The 12,366-nt window shown below is 38.8% G+C and overlaps 1 protein-coding gene across 2 annotated transcripts in view; it reads right to left on the bottom strand.

Moving 5' to 3' along the window:
- The window catches only part of LOC135463580 (chitin synthase chs-1-like), a 28,303-nt gene extending 16,466 nt beyond the window's left edge, over positions 1-11,837 (bottom strand). For both annotated transcript variants that reach the window (XM_064740886.1, XM_064740887.1), the window contains exons 1-7: positions 11,703-11,837; positions 7,444-7,563; positions 3,116-3,181; positions 1,996-2,223; positions 1,281-1,395; positions 733-880; positions 221-341 (exon numbers count right to left, since the gene is read on the bottom strand). In XM_064740886.1, coding sequence (XP_064596956.1) covers positions 221-341; positions 733-880; positions 1,281-1,395; positions 1,996-2,223; positions 3,116-3,181; positions 7,444-7,545 — 780 coding nt within the window. In that variant the 5' untranslated portion in view covers positions 7,546-7,563; positions 11,703-11,837. The remainder of the gene's footprint in view (positions 1-220; positions 342-732; positions 881-1,280; positions 1,396-1,995; positions 2,224-3,115; positions 3,182-7,443; positions 7,564-11,702) is intronic.
- Between the last annotated feature and the right edge of the window lie 529 nt (positions 11,838-12,366).

Genomic DNA, 12,366 nt, shown 5'->3' with positions numbered 1-12,366 from the left:
CTGCCTGGGGAACAGCTTTCCTTGACTTTATTACCGATTTTTCCAAAGTTGTTACATTCTGGCCATGTTGGAAGGAGGGAATAAATTGTTAAGCTTAAAGTTTGTTGGTGATATTTGTCAGTCATACGTCCAAGGTACTGATAGGTTCTGTCGCTTTGAAAACTAACGTAAATGGTAATTTGACACGTTATATGTATAAAATGTAAAAGTAAATGCTTACGTCATCAGTCAGGCCCAGTGACGTCATGATGTCCATCAACTCTAAAAACATTTCTTTATAATGACTATGTTCTTCTGAGCTTCCAAAAACACCATGGCTGCCATCTTCATCGGATAAAATTCTGAAATGACAGGACAATTAACCATCAGTCGTTTTTGAAACCCCAAATAAAACAGCAATGGAGTTCTTTAAGATGACATATTTCCAGCTCTACATACGTTTATGTTCAGTAGTTGTTTTTTTTCTAATACTATTTCAATGGCTATATTGCTATTCAATGTTACACATTTTATCTGTCAACTTTTTATTTTAGAACATGTTTAGGTACACACAGAAAATAATTGGTACGGGAAAAAATGAAAAGCAAAGATTTTAGAATCTATTAAATCAGCCTCAATTTTCTCTAAACTAATACGACTGACACATGAACACACTTCTCTCTGATAACATGCAAATCTGGTGGAAAAGCGTCATGTCGTCTAACATGAAGTTTACACATATTAGCATCTTACCTGTGTTCGTCTGGCCTCTGGAGGTAATAATACAGCAGTTTTTCTTCTGACATCCCAGCAAACAGGGAGTAAAACACATGGAAGTTCTTCTCGCCGGGTGATCGATGAATAACGCGAGATTTCTCCAAGAGATAGTCGTGAAGTTTTGCTGGAAGTAAAAAAATCGAAAATAGGTGAGTGTGAAAATATGATCAGACAACGTGGCAATTAAAGAGCCTCTCCTGGTCGGAGGAACTCTTGGGCTACCTTGATGGACGTAATGATATCGTAATTTATGATGTGTAAAATTTAAAACAACTGCTCCGAAAAATTAAGTATAAGATCCAATTTTAATCAGAGTTCATATACACGCCAAAAATTAATCTGTTAATTTTAACAGACGATCTTTTCTCTAAGAGATGCAAGAATTTATTGTAGTATGAAGTTAAATGTGGTACTTAATCTCAGTACTTAAGATTTCTACAATACTAAAATTAAGTAGATTTGGAATTATATTAGAGAAAATCGGTCTTTTCGTTGGATAATGACGATTATTTGTAGACTCTTACCTCCTGATATAGAACCATCGTTTCTGTAAAAGAGTTCGATAAATTTGCCGAACCGACTTGAGTTTGTATTCATTGAGGTAGAAGCATTGCCGAAAGCTTCCAATAATGGATTAACCTGAAACAGACATAAAAGAATGAAGCTACTGTTTACTGACAAATTTAAGATGCTTTCTACGACATTCTAACCTCTACAGTTAAAAATCGTCCCTAGCCAAGGGAACTTCACCCGGAAGTAAACTGACGTAAATTCAACGTAAATTACTTCGAGAGATAAACTGTAAGCAGGTTTCATTTGGGCAGGCATTTGACGCCAGACGATTTTTGACACACCTACTGTCTTATATATACGTGATATAACTAAGTAAATTTCTTATCTAAATATTAGTAATGATTTTCACCTCGATATTACCTTGATTTTAGCAAGCCTATCTTGGGCGTTTAGCTCTTTACGCTTTTGTTAACAATAAGTCAAACTAAGTTCAGGACATCTACTCTGCATCTACTTGTACATCTAAAGCAAACCCAAAGCTATCTTTTTACGTTTTAACGTACCCGTCAAAACGTCTATACCTCCTGAAAAATGTTCTCAGTTCTAAACGCTATCTGCTCACCTTGACAATTTTCTCCAGAGGACTTGAGAATGTGTTCGGCGCCAGATGTACCAGATGACTCAAAATGTGTTTAGCCGTCTCAGTTCTAAATGTTATCTGCTCACCTTGACAATTTTGTCCAGAAGACTTGAGGATGTGTTCGGCGCTAGATGCACCAGATGACTCAATATATGTTTTGTGGTCTCGGTTTTTCCCGCGCCCGACTCGCCGCTGACCAGTATACATTGGTTCCGACTCGTCTGAAGCACCTCCGTGGTGGTTCGATCAGCCACCCAGAACGGGTGCGGAGGCAGTGTGTCCCGGGCCAACACATTCTTGTAAGTTTCGTGATGCTGAAACAGGTCATACAGTACAAGTTAAATATTCTCTTGATTATTATCTGACCTTCGTCGGAATATATCTTTTTTTTGGGGGGGGGGGGGGGGGGGGGGCGGGGGGGATTATTGGTTGATTAGAATTACTTTACTAGATTTTTTCACTTATACTATGGCGTTCAGTTTAATCGGCGGAGGAAACCGAAGGGGGAAACTCAAGGAGGAAACCGGATTTTTTCCCCACCACACTGGATGACAAGGGCTCTTGTCATCGAACCTCTGATTGCACCATCGACCAGCGTCGTCGAAGGCTAGATGGCACCAAACATGCATCCATGCTGAGAGCGGAGGAATCCACAAAATGTCTTTACCAATGCCGGGATTGAACCCGTAGCTATTAGGGTGGACGAATATAGCGAAAAGGATGTCTGGTTTCAGATATAAACTTTTGTTATGTATGTTTATGGGTTTTCGACTTTAACTATATTAAAGCTTATTATAATAAAATAATATTTGTTTTCAAATAAAGGCATAGAATTTATATTACTGTTATACAGATTATTCATTTTGTTGCTTCTTGTGATATTTTGTTTTATAAACAAAAAACGTCTAATTTTCAATGTAGCTAATCGGGTCACTGATACTGCAGGCATGGCGCGACGGGTCATATTTTCAGCATCAGGAAATACATTTAATTAACAATTCCCTTTTGTATTATCTTCGACCAGCCGGACAACTATCAGTGTGGGGTCAGCAATATCCCTGTACTAAAACAGACAACGATTTAAAAAGGATCTGTTCAACCAATCAGATTTGTTTATGAATTAGGTCGGGCGTGTTGAATATTTATGAACGAAGAATGAATACATTAACAGATGTTTATATTATATAAATATTCATGCGCTCTTACCTCTTCTTCATATATGCGAACAGGTTTGCACGGATTCACGGCTATGAGTATGTCTCCGATGTAGGTCTGAAGCGAAAAACAAGTTTAAGGCGATTATCAACATGTAGGTAATAATCCATCCCCACTTATTTTGATTATACTTATACTTACTATGAGGGGCCTCCGTGGCTCGCTAGCACAGCGTAATGACCCAGGAAGTCTCCCACCAATGCGGTCGCTGTGAGTTCAAGTCCAGCTCAGGTTGGCTTCCTCTCCGGCCGTACGTGGAAAGGTCTGCCAGCAACCTGCGGATGGTCGTGGGTTTCCCCAGGGCTCTGCCCGGTTTCCACCCACCATAATGCTGGCCGCCGTCGTATAAGTGAAATATTCTTGAGTACGGCGTAAAACACAAAGCAAATAAATAAATACTTACTATGATTAATAACAATTACATCTATTACACCTTTTTTACCACTTACTTTCGTCATCGACATTAGCCGCATACTTATACATCGTTTACGTTGGAGCTTTGCATAAAACACTGCAATAATTCCATATAAGACATCTATGGCTGATTTTGCTGGTCATTTGCTGAACAAAACAATAGAGTCATTCATACACCATACATAACATTACAGAAAATTATCACAAAACGTTCGTTTTTTTATTTTTTTTATTTTTTTTTTTATTTTTGATGAATATATACACGTATGTATGTGTCAGGTGACACGAATATTTAAATTTTATTATGTCGCACTGACCTAAATCGTGCATATGTGTCAAAATGCTCGGTTGGATAAATCATATATAATTGTATGTGCGGATAATAACACATTTATGCGGGGATTCAGTGATCACCTTGTGGTATAGACGTCTTTTGAGGGAATACAGAATGGTTCTATCAGAATGCCCATTACATCTAGGTCTATAGGTATACTGTAATCCCACAGGGACATGACAGGATGGTTTTTTCATATCAAGCACTGAACACAGTTTGCATTGCAGAGTTAGGGGTCGTCCTACATATACCGTCGTAACCTGAACAATGCATTGCACTAAAGTGGGCCAGCGAACAATAAGTAAAATTTCAACGGTCAATCAATACCATGCTTTCTGCGCGAAAAGTCAGTCGGTGTTTGACTCAGGACTATACGACAGCCTATTTCAACGTACAGTGGCCTCTTTAAATGTTGGGCAAAACGTGATTTTTATTTAAGATTTAGAAACAATCGCTTTAGTGTAATTTTTTCTTACCTTCAAGACTTTAACATTTCATTTTGTAATATAGACTTTAAAGATGCGTGATTTGTATAAGATATTATTGTATTCGTCGTTGCTTTGTCGTGATTCTGTAATGAGCATGGCGATAATGAATTATTTTTGGACGAAACATGGCCTTGCGAAACCAGTTTAAAGGCGTTTGTATACGACACTATAGGATCGGAGAACAGAATCATCATGACGCAAGGTTAAACACGACATGGAGTGATGCAGAAAATAACTTGTATTTGTACACTATACCGGGCGGTAAAACTTTAGTTAAAACAGTATATATGTGTACGTACGCTGGAAAAAGTGGTAAACCTAATTTGAAAAAAAAAACTTAATTCATGCAAAGCCATGTAATATCTGAGACCTTTGAACTTGTGGTTAAGAAACTTCTAAAGACAGCAGAATCTCAGGCGTACTAGAGCACATTATTGAAAGTTGAAAGTCGTTCATTTTAATGAAATACCATTTGATAAATCAGTATATCAGCATATAAACTTTCCATGATTAACAGATAGCTATTCGGATATTTTTTAAGCAGTAATCACTACTACAATAGTGATTTGCTGAGTTTAAGTTTCTTCACGGCCCACTGTAAAACCATTCACCTGTTATAATTTTGGACTGAAGTTCCAAATTTATTTACTAAAGAAAAAATATTAGAAGTTCGGTGCTCAAACGTGGCTGTCATTTTACTGTCACAGCACAGAATCAATGGTCAAAATGTAATCGATTTGATGCCGATATTTAGGATTTCAATTTGGACTTAGATTTTAGTGTAAAGCCTTGGGTTGGTAAAATTTACTGTGTAGGTATAGGCAAACAGTGCTTTTATTCGATGCATTAGATGTAGCGTTACGTGCACCTAACTTCCATGGCGACCAGTACTGTAGGTATTACGTCGCCATGGATATTACGTGAACGTAGCCCTGCGTGCGCATTGTGAAACGGAGCCCTGGTCAGGACATGCAGTAGTATGGCGAGTATGGTTTCTGGTATGTTTCTTGCTGCCGGTCCTCAGTGCATTGTATCAGATATTTACATTTGGCTGGTCCCACAGATTGAGCTATTGCCACCACCTGGGTCTAGCCAGTGCTTGCTTACACACTGTTCGTAGCCGTCTTAAGATAACCTGGGTGTGTTCAAGCCTCCTTTTTGTCGTCTTTCTCACATACTACGTTTGTCCTCAGACGCGACTGAACAATTGCTAACGCACCGAGTCACACATGCACAGACAAAAACCAGGCGGGGCCAGCGTGCGTAAACAGGGCCAGTGTGTCGATAGGCAAATCAATCAAAAGAAACATTTTGCATTTTAGCACTTGGAGTTATTAATAGTTCACGGCTCCATTCACACTAGAATGCGGCATGCATTTACTTGACGTGTATCATAAGGCCCGCAGGCAGTTTGGATGGGCTAAATACGGGGTCGGTGTGATTGTATACGCAGCATATCCGTTACCGAGGCGTCTCTGCACCCTGAACTGTATGCACGTGTATAAATAGCTGGCGTCATCGTCCCGAACATCCAGCGGTTGAAATTTTTCAGATGATATATAAAGACATTTTCATTACGCATAAACACTTGAAGTTAAATAGAAACCGCTTTCATTGCTGTAGCGGGAGAAGAATGGTGGTGGTGTGAGTTTTGAGGGGGGAGGGGGAAGGGATGTGTGCGTGTATGTAATTTTTCACCTATTAATTCTGTTAAGGACATCTTTCACATGTGAAATTATGGGTTGAATACCTATACATTCATCCCGTGTCACGAAATGATACGAAAATTAAAAAACAAGCATATCTTCAATTCGAAATTTTGAAAGGAGAACATGAAATAATAAAAAGCAATTTCATGTAATTTTGTTTAGATTACAAAACGCGTTGATTAAATAGGGAATAAATACACAAATCCAAGCTGTTAAAGATTTTTAACAGCATTTTCAAGCAATTCTTCCCAGTATAATCCTTTCTTAGCTGAAAACTGAAGAGAAGGTATGATGGCCCGTAATACATTTCACAATCGCTTCGAGGGAAAAGCAATGGCTTTATCATATATACATACATACATACATGAATCATATGTGTTACTGGAGAATCTTTAGACGAACTCAAGTAGATGTTATTCAATGTCTACCTTTTAGTAAAACTTCGGCGAACATGGGAAACACTTCCTGTTAAGGTTTCTTAAAGATTCAGTTGAATCTGCATCAGTCCATTTGAGTGTGTGAGTGAGTGTGAGTGAGTGAGTGAGTGAGTGAGTGCTTGGGGTTTAACGTCGTACTTAACAATTTTTCAGTCATATGACGACGAAGGAGTCCTTAGGATGTATGTAATGTGCCTCCTTGTGCAGAACGGATTTCCACCGCTCCTCTGTCTAGTGTTGCTTCATTGAGACGACTTACCGAAGGCAAGTAAGCCGCCCCGCCAGAGCCATTATACTGATAGGGGTCAATCAGTCTATATACTATCCCCTTCATGCTGAAATTTTATCTCGACGTCTCCAGTTTAAATGTCATAAAGGTGTAGATCATGTTTTCTACTTATCTGTCCACATGTTCCTTTGTGCAGCTGCACGATAAGCGATTAGCTTGGCAAATGCTGTACAAATATATTGCTTCATCGCAAGACATGACCCTCAGGCTTTCAGAAAGAGAAGTAAAGAAGAATGGTGTGTGGTGGAGGGGGGGGAGCCTCCATTGAGCACTTGTGTGCCTAAGGCGTGCCAATAACAACTCATCCTATCGCCTTCACATCAAAATAATTTCATTCATACTCTGAATACCTGGGTTAGCTTGTACAAATTGAAATTTATGTAGGTGGCATCCGTCTGTAACCATATTAGGACATCTGAAGGTTGGGTCTGATAGCAAAGTGACAAATGAAAGAATTTGACTGACGTGCGATGTGTCAAGTATACTTAATAGTTGTCGATTGAAGGGTAAGCACCGCTCATGGCGTCATTCACTGGGCTGAGTTAAAAACGCACTTCACCTACAGAACGGAAACTTTTAATTACCGGAACTGATTAGATCTCGGACACGGATTATTTTAATCACAAAACTGGATTTACATGTACTTACATAATTGTTGTCAAGAATATTTCTTCTTCTTAAAGCTTGTAAGATGTGATCTTCGTCCAACTGCTCCAGTTTGGAGAGATCGTCATCTGGCCGTGGAGGCATGATTATTATTTGGTTTTCCTGATAAAGAAAAAGAGAGAATGTAATTAAATTATGATAAACAATAATCATCTTAAAATATGAGAAAAAGTTTCTGAATTAACACCGCAGTAGCAATATTTTGGGTCATGTTTTTGTTTTTTGAATTTTGTCAAAATATTTAAGAAAAGAAACAGACTGGAGGGGTTTTTTTGTTCTTTTTTTTTTTAGTTATCTTAAACATGCATATTATTCCAACCCAGACCTGCCCCTTAAATCCGCGTGGGGGGTGGGGGGGGGAGGGTTGTTTCATTTCTCTGACTAAAAGTAGTAAACCTTTGTAACAGTGAATCTCTTGTGTCCACCATCCTGTTCACCATCCCTTTAAGCAAACCTAATAGCTCCTTGTGCCTCATTAGTACGCTGACGGTATAATACACACATACCTGGGTCAAAGCGAGCTCAATTAAGACACCCCGATGTGGTTTTATACGTCGTACCCAGAAGCTCTTTCAATATTTGCCAACCTTTTGGTGTGAACCGATGAAAAAAGCGTTTCATGAAAACCGAAACGTTGTTTTTCCTAGTTGAAGCATGTGGACTTTGGTGAAGCCAGCGTTAAAATGTTGGGATATATATATGTACATAGCGGAAATGACCATGGAACATATTTTAATAAGCGGTATTAGACTTTATCGGAGATCTCGCGAGACCCCCGGGATTATGTGGGATAACACATTGCGAGAAGGCCTGTCATTATACTCTGAATTCCTCGGGTTGACAGATTGGGTTGATATCGAAGTATCAATCACCCACCTTCCTTCTGTATCCTTGTGTGTACAAGAACCCACGATGAAGTATTATGTTGTTTGACTTTGGTAGATAAACGACAAAATAAATAATTAATCAAAAATTGTGCAACTCTCGTCAAAATTGTGCAACTCTCGTCAAACTTAGCATAGAGTGACCAGCCTTCATGAAGCCTGTTACTCCTACTTGCAAAACCTCATTTTCTCCCATGTTTTCCGTGGAAGTATCATACCGCTTATGTATTCGTAAAAATTAAAACGCTGGAGAAAGTCTATATAGACAAAAGGCTGGCAGCAACCCATTTCATAGTGCGACGCCATTGGTTGTTACAAGCATTTTAGCCCTAGATTATTTTGTGGGACATTGTCCAGGGCAAAGTTGAGACGTGCATTAACTAATGCTGGTATTTAGTCATATTTTATATGCCAAATTTTTCCCAAAATCAGCCGCCAATATAGTTCTCCAGCCGCCAATATAGTTCTCCAGCCGCCAATATAGTTCTCCTTTTTTTTAGGTTAAGTGAAAAACCAAAGATTTGGTTTAAAGTTAAATCTGGTAAAGTTAAGCCTTAAACCAGTTTTGAACAACCGAACCCAGAAGGTTAGTTGCACGTAAACTCTTTTCCCACGTAAATGTGTGAAGCGGGCACTCCACAGTTCCGGACTTGTGTATGAAGTTGAAGACATCCGAAATGTTTTCACACAGATTTGATAGACAATAAACACATTAGTCCAAAAAGTCCAAGGAATTTCGTTTCTAAAGCGGGGGCATGACGTCAATCTCTTAAGTGTTTACTTCACGCTATTTAAGAGGAAACATTTTATTTTTCAACCAGACAATATCGTACACTTTATACTGTTACAAACAACATTACGCAAAAAACCAAGTGAAGTGTACTTGGGCAATTTAAAACAACAAATTCCTACTTGTTTATATTCCATTTGCTTAATTGCAAATGTTTTATCCAATTGCCGATTTTGATCGAGCTCTCAGATTAAACGAACCGTGAATATTGAGCTAACACTTTTGTTATGCTCTATTTCACAAATTGAGTGGAAAATATAACACGGATTAGGCCTGAACCAGTTTAAGTACATAATATCCAGGTTAATCCTCAAATGTTTACGTGTTTACAATTTGGGTACAAGTGAAAAGAGAGAGAAAGATCAAACGGCCGTCTCAGTGAAGCAGCATTAGATGAAAGAGCGGTGGAAATCTGTCCTGCAACAAGGAGGCACATCACATGCACTCTAAGGATTACTTCGTCGTCATATGACTGAAATATTGTAAAATACGACTTATCACCCAAGCACTCACTTACTCAAACAGTCAAAGGTACATGTATATCTCTGTATGTGACAAGCAAAGTGAATGTCATGTACATATTCTTTAAGTATATAATCGGAGTTTGTGAATTTTCTGGGCGTGTTATGGTATGACTGCATATAATTGTATGGTTGTATTTCTTTTTGTAACTGGTGTTTTAAGTTGTTTTTGGAAATTGTTCTTTTGACTATCAGCTTAAAACCTCCCGAGTTGTATACGATTGCCCGACTTGACCTTTAGAGGCAGTTCTGAGATGCTGGTATTTCAAAAAAACATCGTAAATCACCGCTAACATATTTCAGTATGTTGAAAATAAAACTTAAAGCAAAATTTTCTGGGCACGGCCGGATTCGAAACGCTCACATTCTTGCCGTGGTATGCTAAGAGTGTGTGCCTATTAAAGCTGACAACAGATCCGCATATTTATCTGTGTTAGACCAGTTACAACAGAATAACGCGAGTTGTTTAGGACGTGCTAAAACAAAAGTGTGAGTGACATCCGGGCTAGTGCTCGTACATCCGAGTATTCAACGAGGATCGCTGGGGTCACACAGCCCTCTACGTCATTGGCAGCGCGCACTTAGCTTGAGCGTCCAAACATGTGCATTGGTTATTTTTCTTTTGTGTATTTTTTTTTATTTTGGCCTCAATCTCTTTGAGTTTGCCTATATCGACAGAGCAGTAGTCTAACACAAGTCATTAGTAGTACATCAAGACAATACAGTAAAAAACACAAAACACACACTCTATCCTATTTCGCCAGTTTGACTCGAAGACCACAGCCATCAAGTACTCGGTTACTTCTTTATTGCTTAGGATCCTTAGATTCTCTTTGATCTTGTGACGTATGTCTTTGTACTACAGCAGTTGTGCGGGTTTAATTGTTGTCTGGCGAATGTCATCCGGTAAAAAACGGATTTATTGGGTTTTTTTTTTTAATTGCACAGAAGTCGACCTTAGATGTAAATGGGTCTATCATGAAGTTAGTGATGCACCATAGATTAGCTGACTACATCACGGTCTCGTTCGCTTGTACCTCTGCCAATTTAAAAGGATCCGTTTTAATCATAGCGGTAATTACATTTCATAGGGAGCGAAAACAGTTTTTTTTTAGTTCCTGGGTTATTTGTTACTAACATTTCTTAGAACCGTTAAGATAAGTTTTGTATGAAGTCATCCGCTTAAGCTCTCTCCCGATTTACGTCACTGTGCTACGTGAAGTGCACACACACGTATTCTGGGCCAATACGAAAAGCCCTTACACATTATTTAGTGAAAATTTTATATGTTTACTATATTTTGTTTCACAGGCTTCCTTTCCGGCCGTTCGTGGGAAGGTTTTCAGCAACCTGCAGATGGTCGTGGGTTTCCCCCGGGCTCTCCCCGTTTTCCACCCACCACAATGCTGGCCGCCGTCGTATAAGTGAAATATTCTTGGGTACGGCGTAAACCACCAATCAAATAAAATAAATAAATATATTTTGTTCCACTGACAAACTAGTGTATGACAGAATGTAACGATGTCAAAATCGTTATTGTTTATATCTACTTAAGCGAAGAGGTTTGTCAGATACCTTACGAAGGGCAATGACTTATTCTGGACAGTCCAGTTTCCCCCACCCGAGTGGCAGTATACGTCGTCAAACATGAGTCAAATAAATAAATAAATAAACTATATCAACTGCGATAAACGAATTTTTTAAGTGACATCACGTCTCACTAACACGGTAGATTTAACACCTATACATGTACACCTTTCTTATGAAAGTATAAGATGAATATGATATGAATTGATATTTCTATACACAGTTGTGATCTGTTTATCAGGCCATAATATTCCCATTTAAAATCTAAAACCGCTTCAGGTGGCGGCTTAATATGGAATAACCCCGGCGGTTTTAATCACTCAAATGGCTATACCATGAGAGCGATAGGGGTCAATCCAGATAGACTGTTTAAACCCTGATGTTAATTCTCTGAAAATAAACTAACTTTAAATTGAAAAAACTATAACGGCATTTTCGAATATGGATGTAAAGTCTTACCAGATATTTGAAATGGTAGTCCTTTCAGCTCCTTATTCATCCATAGCTGTTAAAGGCACATATGTATTCGCGTTCAAGTTGGTGTCACAGCCTATATGTGTCAGTAGTTCTCTCGAAGTTCAGCTTTTAGCATTTATTTTTAAACTCACTGAATATAGAAACATATACGCCTATATATACATATTTACTGATGGGGGCTGGTCGCGGTTTCTCTTCATCCAATGCAAATTGCAGTTCTCCGCCATGCGTCATACACGACTGAAAGAAAGCGCCGAGAAGAAAAAAGAGCGCCCAATTGTCATGGTCGAGCTAGTTCCGCTAACCAACCCTAGCATTATACTACTACATACCAGCGTGGAGCGATTTACTGCAGACAAGCTAGTGTGACGTTAGAGTCGACTTCATGAAGAAGACGGAGGCACTAGAGGGGTGGGTGTGAATGCACTTCTGTAAGCGCAATTCACCTCACGTGCTTTGGTATTTGTTCAGCTTAAGTCCTACTAAAGACATCGCTTTTTGTCCGTTAGTCCTCTATTTGTGTATATGTAAGGAGAAAGTGTACGTGATTAACGAGAAATTGGATTTCTCCACACCCGTTATATATGGGTACAAATTATTTATTTACTTATTTATTTATTGACTCATCCATTCATAAACTCATTCA

This window comes from Liolophura sinensis, chromosome 3, assembly GCF_032854445.1.
Source record: "Liolophura sinensis isolate JHLJ2023 chromosome 3, CUHK_Ljap_v2, whole genome shotgun sequence".
NCBI lineage: Eukaryota > Metazoa > Mollusca > Polyplacophora > Chitonida > Chitonidae > Liolophura > Liolophura sinensis.
Note: the sequence above shows the minus strand (reverse complement) of the source record. Positions and strands in the feature narration are given on the sequence as shown.